Source organism: Dendrobates tinctorius, unplaced genomic scaffold (genome assembly GCF_039654945.1).
Source record: "Dendrobates tinctorius isolate UK_male_01 unplaced genomic scaffold, ASM3965494v1 ptg000263l, whole genome shotgun sequence".
NCBI classification, from domain to species: domain Eukaryota; kingdom Metazoa; phylum Chordata; class Amphibia; order Anura; family Dendrobatidae; genus Dendrobates; species Dendrobates tinctorius.
In genome coordinates, this window is record NW_027361930.1 from 415328 (window position 1) to 434974 (window position 19647).

The window sequence follows — 19647 nt, forward strand, 5'->3', positions numbered from 1 at the left end:
GCAATTCTAGGATGTATTAACAGAAGCATACAGTCTAGATCACGTGAAGTAATTATTTCCCTCTACTCCTCTTTGGTCAGACCTCATCTGGAATATTGTGTCCAATTTTGGGCACCACATTTTAAAAAAGACATCAACAAACTGGAGCAAGTTCAGAAAAGAGCGACCAGAATGGTGACCGGTCTGCAAACCCTGTCTTATGAGGAAAGGTTGCAGGATTTGGGAATGTTTAGTTTGCAAAAGAGAAGACTGAGAGGAGACTTAATAGCTGTCTACAAATATCTAAAGGGCTATCACATTGTAGAAGGATCAACTTTATTCTCATTTGCACAAGGAAAGACTAGAAGCAATGGGATGAAGCTGAATGGGAGGAGACACAGATTAGATATTAGAAAAAACTTTTTGACAGTTAGAGTGATCAATGAGTGGAACAGGCTGCCACGAGAAGTGGTGAGTTCTCCTTCAATGGAAGTCTTCAAACAGAGGCTGGACAGACATCTAACTGGGATGATTTAGCGAATCCTGCTTTGAGCAGGGGGTTGGACCAGATGGCCCAGGAGGTCCCTTCCAACTCTACGATTCTATGATTCTATATCTTGTGTGTAACTGAGCCCATTGAACTGCTGGCAGGCAGGCGGATAGGGAACCCAACAGTGACATGGCTTTCCTTAAGGCCCCGTCTCACTAAGCGACATACCAGCGATCCCGACACCGATATCAAGGTGTCAGGATCGCTAGTAAGTCGCTATGTGATCGCTGATGAGCTGTCACACAGACAGCTTCACCAGCGATCAGCACAGCGATGCCGAGCGCCCGGCATCGCTTGCCATCCTGTAAAAAATAGAATCAAAATAAAAAATATAGTTATTCTCACCTTCCGACGTCACGTTCAGCCTTCCCACCTCTCTCCACGCTCCGGTCCCAGTGATCCTTTGCACGAATGACCGCGAGATGTCACGGTCTCGCGGGAAAACAAAGTCTCGCGGTCATTCGTGCAAAGGATCACTGGGACCGGAGCGTGGAGAGAGGCAGGATGGCTGAACGCGACGTCGGAAGGTGAGAATAACTATATTTTTTTTATTATTTTTTTCACCTGATCGCTGGTCTCCCGCTGTCACACACAGCGATGCGTGCTGGCCAGCGGGAGACCAGCGACCAAAGAAATGTCCAGAGATTTCTTGCAGCGATCAGCGATACCGGCAGGGGGGCCGCTCGTTGATCGCTGTCACACACAGCGATCTCGCTGGTGAGATCGCTGTTGTGTCACAAAAGTTGTGACTCAGCAGCGATCTCGCTACCGAGATTGCTGAGTGAGACGGGGCCTTTAGTGTCATGGAGGGATTTTGGATTGCTCTTGCTGTAATTTGAGCGATCTCCTCCTTTTTGTGGTCTGGGAGGCGACACTCCTGAATGTTTGAGTCTAGTGTTAGGCCCAAGAATTCTTGTACCCTGCTGGGCTCCAATCTTGATTTTTTTAGATTTAGAAGCTAGCCCAGGTCTTGTAGAGTGTTCATCACCCTGTCTCTCTGTTCCCTGCATTTTTGAGCCGAGGTGCCTGCTATTAGGAAATCGTCTAGATACGGGATTATTATTATATCTTGTTCCCTTATATGAGCCATCATTTCCGCTACTATTTTGGTGAATACTCGCGGGGCTATCGATATTCCTAACGGCAGGGCTCTGTACTGGAATTCTTTCACCCTGCCCTTTATTGAGACGGCTAACCTTAGATATTTCCTGGAGTCTTTGTGGATAGGGACATGATAATAAGCGTCGCTGTGGTCCAACACCGTCATGTAGCAGTTTGGGAACAGGACTTTGGTGGTAGATTTGATCGACTCCATTTTGAAGCTCTGATTCTTGACGTATTTGTTTAGCTTTCTCAGATTTATAATTGTACGAAAGGTGCCGTCCGGTTTCATCACTAGAAAAAGGGGGGAGTAGAAACCTCTGCCCATATCCTGCAGGGTAACCTCCTGGAGGACTCCTTTTTTTTAACCAGGCCTAGGACCTCGCTTTCTAGCGCTTCCTGTTCTCGCATACTGGATCTCAGCGGCGTTGTTACATATTTTTGAGGCGGGAGAGAGAGAAAGTCTATTCTTAGGCCCTCCTGGATTAGGTTTATTATCCATGGGTTTGTTGAAATTCTCCTCCAGGCTGGAAGGAAAAAGGATAACCTTCCCCCCACCCTGGGCGTACTGTCACTTGGAGGGCTTTTTGTCCCGGGGAGAGTTATTAAAGAAGAAGCCTCTCTCTCTTCTTTTGTCATCCCACTTTTGTTCCCTTGGTGGTCTTCTCTGAAAAAGCTTCCTATTCCGAAAGGGTCTCAAATGCCGCTGGCCCTAAATTTGGGAATCCTTTTTTCTTGTCCCCTGCTTTCTGGAGGATGTCATCTAACGTTTCCCCAAAAAGGAATTTTCCTTCACAGGGGATTGAGCATAATTTCATTTTGGTCTGTAGGTCTCCTGGCCAACTTTTAAGCCATAGTGTCCTTCGGGCTGCGTTTGAAAGTGCTGCTGTTTTGGACGATAGCCTGACTGAATCGGCCGATGAGTCCGCTAGGAATGCAGCCGCTCCCCTTATTACTGGGCTAGAATCTAAGATTTTTTCTCTAGGTGTCCCTTCCCTCAGCTGTTTCTCAAGTTGGTCCACACATACCATTAGGGCTCTTGAGGTACATGTTGCCTCTATCGCTGGCCTGAGGTTACCGCTTGCCGACTCCCAAGCCCCCTTTAGAAAGGTATCCACCTTTTTATCTAGGGGGTCCCTGAGGGTGCCCATGTCCTCAAAGGGAAGGGCGAATTTCTTTGAGGCCTTAGCGACTGCTACATCGAGTTTCGGGGCTCTATCCCAAGACGTAGATGCCTCCTCCTCAAAGGGATATTTCCTTTTAAGGGAAGGGACCGTAGTATTTTTCCTATCTGGCTTATCCCATTCTTTTTTGATTAGACCCTTGACAATTTCGTTAAGCGGAAATACTCTCCGTTTTTTCTGGCCTAGTCCCCCGAACATTATGTCCTGGACTGTTTTATCCGGCCTCGGGTCCAATACCCCCATGGTAGACCTTACAGCTTTTACTAGTTTGTCTACCTCTTCTAGGGGAAAACAATGGCGTCCTCCTGTTTCCTCGTCTGAGGATGAGGAGCCGGATTCTGAGGATTTAGATGAGATTTCTCCCGATGTCGAAGAGTCTGACTGGGAGGTTTCTAGCGTGTCATTTTTCCTCGTTTTATCCTTATGTTTAAGGGATTCGAGGGCGCTCTGGACCTCTGATTTAATTGCGGCCCTTAGGTCAGATGCAAAATCTGACAAACAATTTCTTTTGTACAGGGCTCGCATAGTTTTTTCTCACATGATACAGGTAGGGGTTTAGTGCAAGTGGGACATTCCCTGTTCTTTTTTGCCTTCTTTCCCTAATAAGGGAGAGGGATTGCATTACAAGGGTGACATTCACGAAGATCACTTACCCCAAAAAGGTGCGCGGCTGCAGGTACCGGTTCGGGAGACGGAGTCAGGTCCTGTATAGGCTGATCTCCTGGTGGCGTTTTGCTCCTTGCCGCTGACGTACTACGCTGCATGGAGTGACTGCTGGAACGGCGCTGTGTTTCGTTCCTTTTGTTGGTGGTGGTATTGCTGCTTCAGCTGCTGCCTCTGCTCCTGTTGCTGGTCGCTATCCTCCATTATCAGGATCGCTTCCAGCCAGGAGTTTCTGCACCTCACCCTTTTTAAATTTACCGCCCCGTGACGTCACCGCTCCCCCTGCACGCACTGGTCGGGGAGCGCGCTCCTGCGCATGCGCCCGGTTCCGGGACCCGGAAGTCGCTGCTCTAATTCCGGGGCAGCGGCCATCTTGGTACTCTCCGTACCATGGCGCTGCCCACACTCCACCGGGTCCCGCTGAGCCCCGATCTCCTTTCCGGAGCGGCGACTCCGGCGTCTCGCCCCCCCGCTCACCCGGCAGCCAGCATCGGCCCCGGCGGTGGCGGCTTCGGGCACCGCACCTGCCGCGACAGGGGCCTCCCCGCTGCCGATTACCAGACAGGCCGGCCCCGGACTCCTTGAATGCACAGGTACCGTACTGTGGGTCCCTCCGTCAGGGACAGGAACCCAACTGAAGGCGGAGGAGAGGTACCGCCCTTTTATCTGTAAGTTCCTGTCCCTGAAGGGCGGATCCCCTCTCTCCGTGGTGCTGTCATGGGTGAGAGAGAAACATGGCTTACCCCCCGTGTCACTGTCTGAGGATGGCTGTTGGGTCTGAAATAAGGCCAAAGAGGAGTCTGAGGGAGAACTAGGGGGATTCTTTCTACCTTTCCTCCCTTTCTTCAACAAGGTCTTAATTGAACCCTCCATCTCTGACCTAAGGGCCGATATCAGGTTACCTGCGAAACTAGGCGCTTCTTCATGGTTCGTTGAATGCAACTGGCGCAGAGATCTTTCTGCCAGTCTCTTGCTAGGGGAGTTTAACATATGGGGCAGTCCCTATTATTCTTCTTACTTCCCGCTTTTTTAGGTTTTTCCTACGGGGTAAAACATACAACAGGGAACCCCTATTAACATAATGCTAGCATTCACGAAGATCACTCACCACCCTTAATCGAGGGTACCGGACTTGGAGGATGCGTCAGAGCACGTGACCTGTGCTCTTTGGACCTTGAGTTCTCCTGACCTGCGGCTGGGGCGGTTGCTGCTTGAGTGGCTACCATGTTTGCGGCCGGAGGGTTGTGAACGAGGCAGAGACAATGATCGCTCCTGTTCTGACTCCATCTTGCACCGTCTGCCCTGCCGCTGTTCCTCGTTTAAAATAGGTCGCCTCCGTCCTGGTGGGTGTCTCCTCCCCTCCCCCCCTGCGACCGCTGGCCGACCGCTTCAGAAAGTCGGCGTCGCACCCGGCGCCATGACACATCGCCTTTTGCCGACGTCAGCCGGTGCATTCCCATGATCCTCTGCGCTGCTGACGTCAGTGGCCGGAGGACGCCCGCGGCTCTCCCCTGCTAGATGTCCCAGGGATTGAGATCGCGGGCGCGCGCGAGGGGAGGGCGGCGCAGTGGAGCTTCCTCTTTCTTTTTCCTTCGCCATGATAGGCACTCATCCAAATAGGAGATACAGTGCTGTGCAAATTAATTGGGACAAAGCATTTTTTTTAAGTAAAATTGTAAGTTGGTTACCAGTCAGTGATTCAAACCAGTTTTAACTGGTTTGAATCACTGACTGCTAACCAAATTATGATTTTACTTAAAAAAAAATGCTTTGTCATAATTAATTTGCACAGCACTGTATCTCCTATTTGGATGAGTGTAGACAGACATGGTCCTCATGGAGGAATTGACTGCAAAAACCATACCTTTGACATGGAAACAAGCCCAAGCGATTCAAATATATTCAAAAACAAAGTAACTTGAGTGAAGAAAAATGGCAGCAAATGCTCTGGACTGAGGAGTCAAAATATGAAATATCTGGCTTTAACATCTAGCTTTCGGGTTTTAGGAAAATTGGAAATCATTTCACACAAAACCCCCAAAATGAGCAGGACACAATTGTTGGCGCTTTTCCAAAACTGTGGGTAAACAACTTTGTTTCAAGCCTGTGATGCTTGTTCAAAATCAACTGTGGCAAGTAAGAGGTGTTGGAAATATGAAAATCACACCTGAAAGCAGATAAAAAGGGGAGAAGTTGACTCAATCTTTGCATGCCACACTAAGCATGGAGAACAGAAACAGGAGAAGAAAACTGTCTGAGGACTTCAGAACAAAAATTGTTAAAAAATATCAACAATCTCAAGGTTACAAGTCAGATATTGATGTTCCTTTGTCCATGGTGCGCAACATATTCAAGAAATTTATAACCCATGGCACTGTAGCGATTCTCCCTGGATGTGGACAGCAGAGAAAATTTGATGGAAGGTTGCAACGCAGGATAGTGAAAATGGTGGATAAGCAGTCCCAATAAAGTTCCAAAGAAATTCAAGTTGTCCTGCAGGCTCAGGGTGCATCTGTGTGAGTGTGAACTAACTGTCAATATTTTAATTAAATGAAAAGGTTTGGCAGGAGACCAAGAAAGACCCCAGAGACATAAAAAAAGCTAGACTTCAGTATGCCAAAATGTACGAGAGTAAATCAAAATCCTTCTGAGAAAGTGTCTTATGGACAGATGAGACCACAATAGAGCTTTTTGGTAAAGCACATCATTTTTCTCTTTACCGAAAACAGAATGAGGTCTACAAAAAAAAAAAAAGAAAACAGTACCTACAGTCAAATATGGTGCAGGTTCAAAAGATGTATTGGGGCTGTTTTGCAGCCTCTGGCACTGAGTGCGTGTTTGCAAGGTATCAAGAAATCTAAATATCACCAACATATTTTGGGCCGTATTGTAGTGCCCAGTGTCAGGTTTGTGTCCTAGGTCATGGGTCTTCCAGCAGGACAAGAGTCCCAAAGGTATTTCAAGAAGCACACAAAAATGGACTGAAACAAAGCTTTAGAGAGTTCTGAAGTGTCCAGTAATGAGTCCAGATCTAAATGCCATTGAACAACTGTGGAGAGCTCTTAATATTGCTGTTGGGAGAAGGCACCTTTCAAATATGAGTGACCCGGAGCAGTTTGAAAAAGAAGAGTGGTCCAAAATTCCATTAGAGAGGTGTAAGAAGCTTGTTTATGGTATAGAAAGCGATTGATTGCAGTTATGTTGATAGAAAATAAAGTTGTATTATTAGGAATAAAGGGAGGAAAAAAACAAATGCACGCAAGTCGTTACAGGATACAATTTGGGACAGCACCCCTGAGGAAGCCACATACAGTGATGTAATTCATGGAGTTTTCCTCCTCACAAAAATACAAGCTTTGGTATTGATAATTTAATAGTGATGAGCGAATGAGCTTGGTTAATATGTTATCCGAGCATGCTCGTGTGTAATCGGATAACATGTTCGAGTCCCTGCAGCTGCATGTTTTGCAGCTGTTAGGCAACCTACGCATGTGTTGCTGCTCACAGCCACAAAACCTGCAGCCCCAGGGACTCGAACATATTTGAGCATGAAAAAGATACTCGGATAACACCCGAGCATGGTCAGATAACATGTTATCCAAGCACTATTCTTTAACCTTTGGAGACTAACACTTTAGACTTAGGTTCATTCTTGACATTGCCTGTGTACATTGTTTTAGGGGACACTGTGGATGAGTTTTGGGCTGGTTATCAGGGTACTCAGCCCTTTGGCTGCTGTTTGTGTACTCTTTATGTACACTTTAGCCTCTTAGAATAGTTTCACACTAGCGCTCTCGGGCGCAGCGCAGGGCCGCTGCTTAGCTCCGCCCCCGGCTGCGCCCCCTCCAGTCAGCTCCTCCTAGGATCGCATGACGCTGCATGCGATTAGCGTACAGTATATTTAGCGTTGGGTACGCTGGTCTGATTTTGCTGGCGCTGCGCCCAGCGCACAAAAACGCGCTCCTAGGAGGAGCTGACCGGAAGGGGCACGGCTGGGGGCGGAGCTAAGCGGCGGCACTGCGCCAGAGAACGCTAGTGTGAAACTAACCTTACACAGCCAGTTTTGGACACCAATTACAGAAGTTCCGCTTTAGATTTTTCCTCCTTTTATTCCAATGGCCATAACTTATACATTTTTCTGTTAACATAGCCATATGAGGGCTTGTTCTTTTTGTTAGTGGAGTTGTAGTTTTGAATAATTAGTGTGGTAAAATTGCAAAACACTTTTCTTGCTTTAATTTTTATTTTACAGTACTTATTCTATTGTAAAAATTACTTGTCAAGATTCTCCATGTCAGTACAATTAGACCAATACCAATATGAACCCCTGATGAAGGCCATAAGTGAAACGCGCGTCAGGGTGGTCGCCACTCAGTAGGGAGTCCTCATCCATTTCTTACAGTGCAGCAAGTACAACCCCCATTATCCCTAATTGATTCTGCACTAACACTTTATCTGGGGCACTTTTGCACTTTGCCACTAGTGGTTTATGCGACACATGCCACATTTAATTAATATATATCTTATATATTATATACAGATTTATACAATTACTGGCATCATACCTTATTATGTATAGTTGACTTGCTGTTTTACTAATTCTGGGTGTGCACCCCTGTATCTATGTCATTTCTTACAATTCGTATTGTTGCCTTTCTGTCCTTACTAAAAGTTTATTTATATTTTAATACAGATTTGTCTACACTGGGTTTTTAATGGCATAGACACCATTTTGGGATAGATTTAAAGTTTTGATTGATCCTTTTGTTCTATTTTTAGGTGTGTGACAAGGCCTATGCATTATTTTTTCAATTCCTTTTTCTTTCTTTCTTCTGGTTAATGACTGATAATGACTGGCTAAAGGTACTGTCACACTTAGCGATGTACCAGCGATCCCGACCAGCGATATGACGCGGTCAGGATCGCTGGTACATCGCTAAGTGGTCGCTAGTGAGCTACCACACAGGCAGATCTCACTAGCGACATCGCTGGGGATGGGGATCGCTACTTACCTGTCACACCAGGCGATCCTGCGTCCTCCCGCCCGGCTCCACGCGTCGCTCATCCTCACAGCAGGAAGCGCCGCAGGAAGCTGACGACGAGAAACAGTCCTGAACGTTCTCGCGCGATCAGCGATAACCAGCGGGGGATCGGGTCGTAGGTAAGTATCAGACACCGCGATATCGCTAGCAATATCGCTATAACGTCACTAGTTATAGCGATATTGCTAGCGATATCTCTTAGTGTGACATGCCCTTAAGCCACTGCACAAATTAACCTCTCTGTGCATGAATCTGTTGAAATTTACATTATTAGGTTCTCATAATATTTAAAATACATTTCCTCCAGAATTGACATTATACGTGATCTACCATGTTAAACATAGAATACTTTTGGCTCAATGCACCAAAAATTAGGTATCTTGCACCACATTTGTTACAAATCTTCCACATCTTTTTTTTTTTGTCTCAATTGACAAGTAAAGGCATACACATTAGAGTAATGTCAGTCAAACCCGCCGATATCAATGGTTTTGACCAACAGTTTAATTGATATATATGGGGCTGCCGGTCGACTAAAAATGCTGTGCTACGGTCACGATACTTACCGTGCAGGGTCATTCATGAATTGGATGGATCCTGGAGGTAAGGTGGTTAGAGTGAGGGTATTATTCACAGCAATGGTGATGCGACAGGGAGATCCTAAACTACCTTTTAGAACATTGGATATGTCGGCTTCAAATGGCAGGTGTCCTCCTTCATGGTGTGTTACCTGAACACCGTTAACCCACTGCAAAAAAAAAAAACACAGTAATATTTAAAAAAAAAAAAGAAAAGCAAACTCAAACTTAAAAAAAAACAAACCCCACATATATTGGAAACGTCCCTTTTTCCAACACTCTGCACAATATTTGCTCTATTTTTTTCCCTATTTAATGCTTAGTGGACAATGTGAGTTTCCTTTTAAGTGCGTGTGCAAAATCAGCAGGTTTCCTAGCTGTGGTGACTTGGATGTCGTCACACCATGGCAACAATCGGGACCCTGCGACACGCCACGGGGTCTCCGATCCAAAGGCAAAGGGGCTGTCAACAGGCGATCTCAGACATAATGATCCGTCCCTGGTCAAATAGGCCCAGGGCACAAGGACGGATCATTACGTCTAATGTCAGAAAGGGGTTGAAAGGAAACACTATCATGCTGTTTTCAGGTCCAAATTTCTGTGAAAGATTTCTTAACTTATGGGGCCATACTGCGCACTGACTGCGAACTGTTATGTTATTCAATGTATGCTAGTGTGCAATAAGCTTCTCCTTCAAATACAGTACACATATTTGGTATCATCGCGTCCATAATGACCCAACCTATAAAACTGTCCCACTAGTTAACCCCTTTACTGAACTCCATTAAAAGAATAAACAAAAACCAAGGCAAAAATCAATGCTTTATCATCATACCACCGAACAAAATGTGGAATAAATCGCGATCAAAAAGACGGATAAATATGGTACCGCTGAAAACGTCAATTTGTCTAGCAAAAAACAAGCCCCCATACAGCTCTGTCAGTGGAAAAATAATTTATAGCTCTCAGAATAAAGCGATACAAAAATATTTTTTCTATATAAATACAGACCCGAGAAATAAAACTGCCTTATCAATTTTACCACACACGAAACAGCATAACCTCCCCCCAAAAGAAATTGCTGAATTGCTGTTTTTTGTTCATTCTGCCTCATAAAAATAATAGAAAGCGATCAAAAAAATGTCATGTGCCCTAAAAAGGTACCAATAAAAAAAGTCAATTCATCTCGCAAAAAACAAGACCTCACATAAATCCGTTGGCCAAACTATGGAAAAATAATAGCTCTCAAAATGTGGTGATGCAAAAACTATTTTTTGCAATAAAAAGCGTATTATAGAGTGTGACTGAAACCAAACATAAAAACCCTATAAAAATCTGGTATCGCTGTAATCGTACCGACCCGAAGAATAAAGTCGCCTAATCACTTATACTGCTAGAGGAACAGTGTAAAAAATAAATAACACCAATCCTTCACATGCTGTTGGATGTTTTCATTCTGCCTCCCAAAGATTGCAGTAAGGCTCGGCGCACATTTTATCCTGCACTCTGCATTGAGCTCTTACACCAGGGTTTCTGTGTAAATCTGAAATACGCGATTCAGACGGAACCTCTGGTGGAAGATTCCTTATAATAAGGCAAGTAGAGGCACTATGGACATCGTGTGACTTGTGATCCGGCGATGTCAGTCTTTTTAAGATTGCATAAAAGTGCTGTCGGCCACAGTTTTGTGCACTTCCGAAAAGAAGGACACAGCTGAACAGTGGCCATATGGAGTCCAGAGTAACTCTGCTGTCTCATTATAAAGAAAACATCCATCGGAAGTTTCATCTGAATCACGTCACTCGGAGATTTAGATGGAAACCCCAAAGTGCTCAGTGTAGAGCGCCGGATAAATGTGATCCCAAACGTTATGTAAAATGTTCCCAATAAAAGCGTCAACTCAATCCACAAAAAAAAGCCAGTTCTCACTCAGGTCTGCAATTTGGTAACAGAAATATAGGGGGCTTCCCTGTTACTGGTAGCACAAAAGCTCTAGAAAAGCGAAATGGCTCCTCAGACTCGAAAAGAAATTTAAAAAATTCTCCGCTCCCAAATCCCCCTCCCTTCTGAGCCCCACAGTGTACCTAAACCACATATTGCGTCCACTTTTGGCATTTCTGAAGCGATGAGAGCCCGCCTGCCTATCTTACGGGTGCATGCCTCCAGTGCCTGACAGCAACACACTGGCCACTACAGCATTCTGGTCACGACAACTGCAGATTGCAAATTTCACTTGGCAACATTCATTGCTGCTTGTTTCTGGAAAATACCTATGGAGTCAAAATAGTCACTACACCTGTAGATAAATTCTCCAAGGGGTATAGATTCCCAAATGGGGTCACCTGAGGGAGGATTATGCTCTTCTAACAATTAGTTGCTATGTATATGGAGTCTGCAAACTGTTCTAGGAAAATCTGCGATCTATGAGGCAAACAGCGCTCCGTTTCTCCCGAGTCTCTCCGTATGGCTAAGTAGTACTGTACAGTCACATATGGGTATTGCCAAAAATTACACAACAAATTTTGGGGTCCATTTTTTCCTGTTAGCCTTGTAAAAATAAAAAAAAAAAAAAAAGGATCTGAAGTCAATTTTGTGTGAAAAAAATTAACTGTTCATTTTTTTCCCAAAAAATTCCTGTTAAGAAGTTAATCAACTTCTTTAATGTGGTTTTGAGCACCTTGAGGGGTGCAGTTTTTAGAATGGTGTCAATTTTGGGTATCTTCTTTCATATAGACCCCTCAAAGTGACTTCAAATGTGATGTGGTCCCTAAAATATGGTTGTGTAAATTTTGTTGTAAAAAATGAAAATAATGAAAAAAAAAACAAAAACATGCCGGTTAACTTTTAAACCTTGTACCTTCCTAACAAAAAAAAAAAAAAAAAATTGGTTCCAAAATTGTGCTGTTGTAAAGTAGACATGTGGGAAATATTATTAAGAAACTATTTTGTGTGACATATCTCTGCTATGGGCATGAAAATTCAAAGTTGTAAAATTACTAAATTTTCGCCAAATTTCCTTTTTTTCCCCACAAATAAACGCAAGTCATACCAAAGAAATATTACCACTATCATGAAGTACAATAGGTCACAATAAAAAACATTTCATAATCACCGTGATCCGTTGAAGCATTCGAATTATAGCCTCAAAGTGACAGTGGTCAGAACTGCAAAAATTGGCCCGGTCATTAACGTGCAAACCACACTCCGGGGTAAAGGGGTTAAACATTTCTATCCTGGGCACTTTTTCGCTTTTGGTTTTCCCTCCCCTTTTTCGGTCAACATAGCCATATGAGGGCTTGTTTTTTGCAGGACAAGTTGTCATCATGTATAACACTATTTGTTTCACTGAACAAAAATTCCAAGTGAGGTGAAATGGTGAAAAAAAGTTTGTTTTTCTGTTTTGTTTTTACAGAACCTATAGTGCTGTAAAAATGACAATGTAATTCTCCAAGTCCGTACGATCAATACAATACCAAACAATCATGGCCATAAGTGTTGGCACCCTTGAAATTGGTCCTAGAAATTAAAGTATTTTTCCCAGAAAATTGTTGACATTACATGTTTTGTTTTACACGTTTATTTCCTTTTTGTGTATTAGAACACAAAAAAAAAAAAAAAAAAAAAAAAAAAAAAAAAAGATAAATTCGACATCATTTTACACAAAAGTCCACAAATGGGCAGGACAAAATTGTTGGGATCTTTCCAAAATTCTGCGTAAAGAACTTTGTTTCAAGCATATGATGCTTGTTCCAACTCACCTACTCACCTGTGGCAAGTAACAGGTGTGGTATGAAAAATCACACCTGAAACTAGATAAAAATGGGAGAAGTTTGCTCAATCATGCTGTGTGTGTGTGTGTGTGTGTGTCAGTCATACTATATACTCCAGTCGAGAGGTGTAGCAAGCTTATTTATGGTTATATATTTATATATGGCTAAGGTTAGGAGACAGAAAAAACCCAATTCTGGTGCTTTGAATTTTTTTTCTCTTTACAGCATAATGTAATAATGTAAAAATAATTTCATATTTTAATATAGAACATTTTTACGTAAGTGGCGATACCAGGTTTTTTTTTTTTAAATTTCTTTATTTTAAATGGGGCGATTTCAATTTTTATATATTTTTTTATTAATGTCCTTAGGGGACATGAACCCACAATCGCCTGACCAATTATACTGTATATGGCAGTGTCACAGTATTGCACTACACATTGTAAACCGATATCTTCTTCGAAGCTCGACATACAGCAGCTGTGATATTACCTAAATGCCACTGTCACAGATTGACAGCGGTATTTAAATGGTTAACAGATGCAGTCAAAGCCCAGCATAATGTAATATAGCCTGCTTCAACTGCATGTACAGGGAGCTCCTGAGTCCTGTCCACACATGGTCAACTCAGCTCAGGGCGCACAATTACGTCCATATGCACAAAGTGGTTAAAGGGAATCTTGCCATGCTTGGTTTGAACAATCATTTGTGCTGACTAACAGTGCACCTTCCTACCTACTTATATTCCACACATTTCCTCCTCATCCTTGATTGACAGCTCTTGCTTTACCGGAGCCAGGTAAGGGTAGAGATCTATGGAAAACAATTAGGTGTGAAGGTGCACAAAGAGCTTTAGAGCGAGTTGAACGATCTCTTTCATTGTGGTGATCGGTGGTTGTCGCCTACCAAATACATCTTTAAAGACATTTTCCTGAACTTTTCAAAAGTCGGCAAAGTGTCAGGAACTTTATACTACACAGAAATAACCATTACTTACATCTCAAATCTTATGCCTCTAGGGCGGTGAGGATGCCCCATCCATTATTTCCACAACTTATGCAGTCAATCACTGGCCTCGAAGGTGAGATTTGCACGTATAGCATCCATTGGCAAACATCCCATCCATTATTCTCCTAACCCCGAATCCACTGACTGGCTTCAGGGTCATATGAGTACTGGAACCTACTGGGAACCAGTTCATTTTATAACTTATCCTACTATTTTCCCCCTCTAGAAAGAATCCAGAAAACCCCTTCACTGTACAATAACAAGCGGCAGCCTGATCTTTAATGAAATAAAATCTAGACATATTAGCGGGATATAAATCGCCTACTCCAGATAACTGCTAGTGAATACTAATATTAACCTTCTAGGATTCAGAGCTTCCGTTATACTGTATATTCCTTGGTAATGCTGTACTTACCACTATAGAGAAATAATGGGCACTGCCAACACGCAGTACAATTCTGTTAGAGGCCAAGTCTTTCAGCCAGCGACTGGGCACCCAAACTTCTTTATCATACCAGGCCCATCCAATGAAATTTCTTAAGTCAATGTCTTGAGTGATATCGTTGTAGCTGGCAGGTACTGGCATGTCTAGAACAGGGCCAGTCTATGGGGTGAAACATTGCAGAGGTTATTACATTTCTGTATAATAAAGTTTATAAAGACCTAGCTTACCATATCACTAATCATGCGTGTGAATGTATCAATTAATAACTGTATACAAATCAGTTAACATTGGTTGCCCTGCCCTCCTGCGCGGCACAGCACCCCCCGCTCCAGCCCTCCTGCGCGGCACAGCGCCCCCGCTCCAGCCCTCCTGCGCGGCACAGCGCCCCCCGCTCCAGCCCTCCTGCGCATATAAAAACCTAGCTTACCATATCACTAATCATGCGTGTGAATGTATCAATTAATAACTGTATACAAATCAGTTAACAGTGGTTGCCCTGCCCTCCTGCGCGGCACAGCACCCCCGCTCCAGCCCTCCTGCGCGGCTCAGCGCCCCCCGCTCCAGCCCTCCTGCGCGGCACAGCGCCCCCCCGCTCCAGCCCTCCTGCGCGGCACAGCGCCCCCCCGCTCCAGCCCTCCTGCGCATATCAAGACCTAGCTTACCATATCACTAATCATGTGTGTGAATGTATCAATTAATAACTGTATACAAATCAGTTAACATTGGTTGCCCTGCCCTCCTGCGCGGCACAGCACCCCCGCTCCAGCCCTCCTGCGCGGCTCAGCGCCCCCGCTCCAGCCCAGCCTGTTTGGCAGAACACAAAAAGACTGATAATGTGAAGAAAAAAAAAATGATTGACTTGGTGAGCGTTGCCTGGAAGATGAAGATCCAAGAGGTAAGTATAAAACCTTTATTACACTACGTGTTTCGGAGTCGATCCGTGAAGGAGTTAAAGCTGTTAGCTATAATAGAACAGATACCAGAGGATTTTCCTAACTGTAAACTGGACAATATAGACGTGTCAGTAAAAATTGTTCTCATGATACATATTTCATGTGAGGCTGGGGTCCTACAAAAAAGATTCAAAGGAGAAAAAATATCCAAGAGATCCTAAGTCCTAAGTGATGCATTCAGAAGCACAAAAAAACTTAATCAAATAGATTAACTTTATGGAGGAAGAAGTAATAAACAAGATTAGATATGAAAATTAAATATAGCTGCATTACCACTTTCAACTAATCCTATAAAAACATGAGGCGTATTATTGGCCAACAATAAATTATCCAATTCTATCAGAGACCCTACATTATTTTTCATAGAAGCACAAATATGAAGAATTTCATTGCACCAAGCAGGATTAAATTGATCAAACCACCAAATACACCAATGTCAGTTTCACCTGTGGGATCTTATCGCTGGGGGGGGGAGATAATGCCGGTGTTGTAATATGATCAAAAATGTGTACAATGTAACTAGTCGTCACTATGTGGGGAGGACCATACAAGCCGTACACAACAGGATGATTACACATGGACATCACATTTGCAATGGAGTTACTGACCACAGTTTATTGAGACACTACTTAACAGAGCATCAAAAAAGTCCAAGCAGTTAAAAATTAACAATATAGAACAGACACCAGAGGATATGCCTAACTGCACTTTAAGATACATATTAATAGAGAATCCTATTGGATTTTCAAACAATAAACTTTAACGCCTGATGGTTTGAATGAACGTATACAAAATAAGGAAGGGTTAATATGGCGAATCCTCCCAGGGGCTAGCCCAGGCTAACTTCCTTAGTGGATAGAAAAAACTTGGATCATTCATACTTCAAGTCACATGTAGGGGATTATAATGTTGCATTTTAATCATGTTTTTTGTATATTTCCTATTTTGTATAATTAATTTACTATGTCATTAGTGACCTCTATAAAGGTCATGAGCAATATCCTGTAACTATGCATGTGATGAAGGGGCCTGGTCGGCTCCAAAACGCAGTGTAATAAAGGTAATATGGGCAGCACGGTGGCTCAGTGGATAAGCCTTGCAGCGCTGGAGTCCTGGGTTTGAATCCCACCAACGACAACATCTGCAAGGAGTTTGTACGTTCTCCCCATGTTTGCGTGGGTTTCCTCTGGGTACTCCGGTTTCCTCCCACATTCCAAAGACATACTGATAGGGAATTTACATTGTGAGCCCCATCGGGGACAGCGATGATAATGTGTGCAAAACTGTAAGGTGGGGGTGCTTTGCCAGGGTGTTGGCCCTGTTGAGGGAGGGGCATTGCCATACAAATTATCTGGCACTGCTGAGGAGACTGGGTTACACACGAGGGTTGACATTGCTGAAGAGGGGCTCTGCAACATGCAAGATTTGACACTGGTTAAGAGGGTGGCACTAACATACACAGGAGCTGGCCCTGGTGAGGAGGGGGCTGTACCACACACAGGAGCTGGCCCTGGTGAGGAGGGGAGCTCTGCCACATGCAAGATCTGACACTGATGAGGAGGGTGGCACTAACATACACAGAAGCTGGCACTGGTGAGGAGGAGCTCTACCATACACAGAAACTATAACTGGTGAGAATGAGGTTATGCTACACAGGAGCTGGCCCTGGTGAGGACGCACTGTGCCACACACAGGAGCTGGCTGTCGGGAGGAGGCTGGCACTGCTGAGGAGGGGGAACTGAGTCACACACAGGCCCTGGCACTGCTGAGGGGGCACTGACACACAGGAGTTGGCACTGCTGAGGAGGGGGCACTGACACACAAGCTGGCGATGGTGATGAGGGGGCACTGACACATTGGATCTGGCACTGCTGAAGAGGGGGCACTGACGCACTGGAGCTGGCTGTGGTGAGGAGGCTGTGCCACACACAGGAGCTGGCACTGACCCTCTGGATCTGGCACTGATGAGGAGGGGGCACTGACCCTCTGGAGCTGGCACTGCTGAGGAGGGGGCACTGACCCTCTGGAGCTGGCACTGCTGAGGAGGGGGCACTGACCCTCTGGAGCTGGCACTGCTGAGGAGGGGGCACTGACCCTCTGGAGCTGGCACTGACCCTCTGGAGCTGGCACTGGTGTGGAGGGGGCACTGACCCTCTGGAGCTGGCACTGCTGAGGAGGGGGCACTGACCCTCTGGAGCTGGCACTGCTGAGGAGGGGGCACTGACCCTCTGGAGCTGGCACTGCTGAGGAGGGGGCACTGACCCTCTGGAGCTGGCACTGCTGAGGAGGGGGCACTGACCCTCTGGAGCTGGCACTGCTGAGGAGGGGGCACTGACCCTCTGGAGCTGGCACTGCTGAGGAGGGGGCACTGACACACTGGAGCTGGCACTGCTGAGGAGGGGGCACTGACACACTGGAGCTGGCACTGCTGAGGAGGGGGCACTGACACACTGGAGCTGGCACTGCTGAGGAGGGGGCACTGACACACTGGAGCTGGCACTGCTGAGGAGGGGGCACTGACCCACTGGAGCTGGCACTGCTGAGGAGGGGGCACTGACCCTCTGGAGCTGGCACTGACACTCTGGAGCTGGCACTGCTGAGGAGGGGGCACTGACCCTCTGGAGCTTGCACTGCTGAGGAGGGGGCACTGACCCTCTGGAGCTGGCACTGCTGAGGAGGGGGCACTGACCCTCTGGAGCTGGCACTGCCCCTCTGGAGCTGGCACTGCTGAGGAGGGGGCACTGACCCTCTGGAGCTGGCACTGCTGAGGAGGGGGCACTGACCCTCTGGAGCTGGCACTGCTGAGGAGGGGGCACTGACCCTCTGGAGCTGGCACTGCTGAGGAGGGGGCACTGACCCTCTGGAGCTGGCACTGCTGAGGAGGGGGCACTGACCCTCTGGAGCTGGCACTGCTGAGGAGGGGGCACTGACCCTCTGGAGCTGGCACTGGTGTGGAGGGGGCACTGACCCTCTGGAGCTGGCACTGGTGTGGAGGGGGCACTGACACCCTGGAGCTGGCACTGGTGTGGAGGGGGCACTGACACACTGGAGCTGGCACTGGTGTGGAGGGGGCACTGACCCTCTGGAGCTGGCACTGGTGTGGAGGGGGCACTGACCCTCTGGAGCTGGCACTGCTGTGGAGGGGGCACTGACCCTCTGGAGCTGGCACTGACCCTCTGGAGCTGGCACTGCTGAGGGGGCACTGACGCACTGGTGTGGAGGGGGCACTGACCCTCTGGAGCTGGCACTGCTGAGGAGGGGGCACTGACCCTCTGGAGCTGGCACTGCTGAGGAGGGGGCACTGACCCTCTGGAGCTGGCACTGCTGAGGAGGGGGCACTGACCCTCTGGAGCTGGCACTGGTGGGGGGGGGGTGACTTGCTCCTGTGCTGTTATTACAGAGACGCAGCCCTGTCTGCCATCCCCTCGCCTGAGGTCGCTTGGCAGCAGAGCGGTGCCAGCTGCAGCCTGTGTGTTGTGCCATGGCTCAGACACCAGAGCTGGGCGCACTCCGGGCACTCACCTCTCTCAGCCACCGCTTGTACCACTGACTCCGGAACCCCTCATCTCTATCAGGGGAATTATCAACCCGGAAGCTCCAGATCCCGCTCAGCTCCTTCAGCTCCCTGGTGGGGGTCTCCCTCGGATATAGCATGCCCCCGCCCAGCACAGCAGTGAGGCCTGTGGCCAGAAGTAGCGTCCAGCAGCCCCATACCCCACACATGGCCGCAGGCTGCTCCTGTCCTCCCCGCTCTGTGTGACTACTATAAGGCAGGTCACATGATCCGCTCTGTCACGTGACGGGGGAACCAAGTGTGGGATTCCGGGGGAGAGAAGGTGGGCGGGGTGTCAGTGATAGACTGAACTGTGCAAAAGGCTTAGGCCGGTGCGAGAAAATGCTGCACAGTATAAAGAAGGGTTAATAGTTTATTTTTATCAATTCAAAATGCAAAAGAAAAATCTAAAGGCTATGTGCACAAGGTGCGTATTCTGTGTAGGAATTTTCCGCGCAGAATTCACTAAATCCGCAGGTCAAATGACCTGCATTTTCCCTGCGGATTAAGGCTGCGTTCACATGTCGCGGTTTTTTCGCGGCGGTTTTAAACGCGCGATTTTGCCACGAAAATGCAAAAAATAAGCATCTCATGCATTCCTATGGGATTCCGCAATGCTGTGCTAATGCTGCGGTTTTTTCCGCGGTGGAATCGCTTCACGGTAAAATAACGCAGCATGCTCATTAATTTAGCAGAATCGCGGCGATCCCGCACCCATAGGAATGCATTGTTCCGCTTCCCGCATGTGGCTGTGCACACCATGCGGAAAGTAAGCAGAACATTTGCGGATGGTACCCACGGTCCGGAGGAGAGGAGACTGT

The 19647-nt window shown here is 46.4% G+C and overlaps 1 protein-coding gene across 1 annotated transcript in view; it reads right to left on the reverse strand.

Annotated features, from left to right (window-relative positions):
- The window catches only part of GUSB (glucuronidase beta), a 127529-nt gene extending 108430 nt beyond the window's left edge, over window positions 1–19099 (reverse strand). Inside the window, exons 1-3 of the mRNA XM_073558921.1 lie at window positions 18796–19099; window positions 14291–14479; window positions 9086–9267 (exon numbers count right to left, since the gene is read on the reverse strand). Of these exons, the coding sequence (XP_073415022.1) occupies window positions 9086–9267; window positions 14291–14479; window positions 18796–18996 (572 nt within the window). The 5' untranslated portion in view covers window positions 18997–19099. The remainder of the gene's footprint in view (window positions 1–9085; window positions 9268–14290; window positions 14480–18795) is intronic.
- Window positions 19100–19647: the final 548 nt, after the last annotated feature.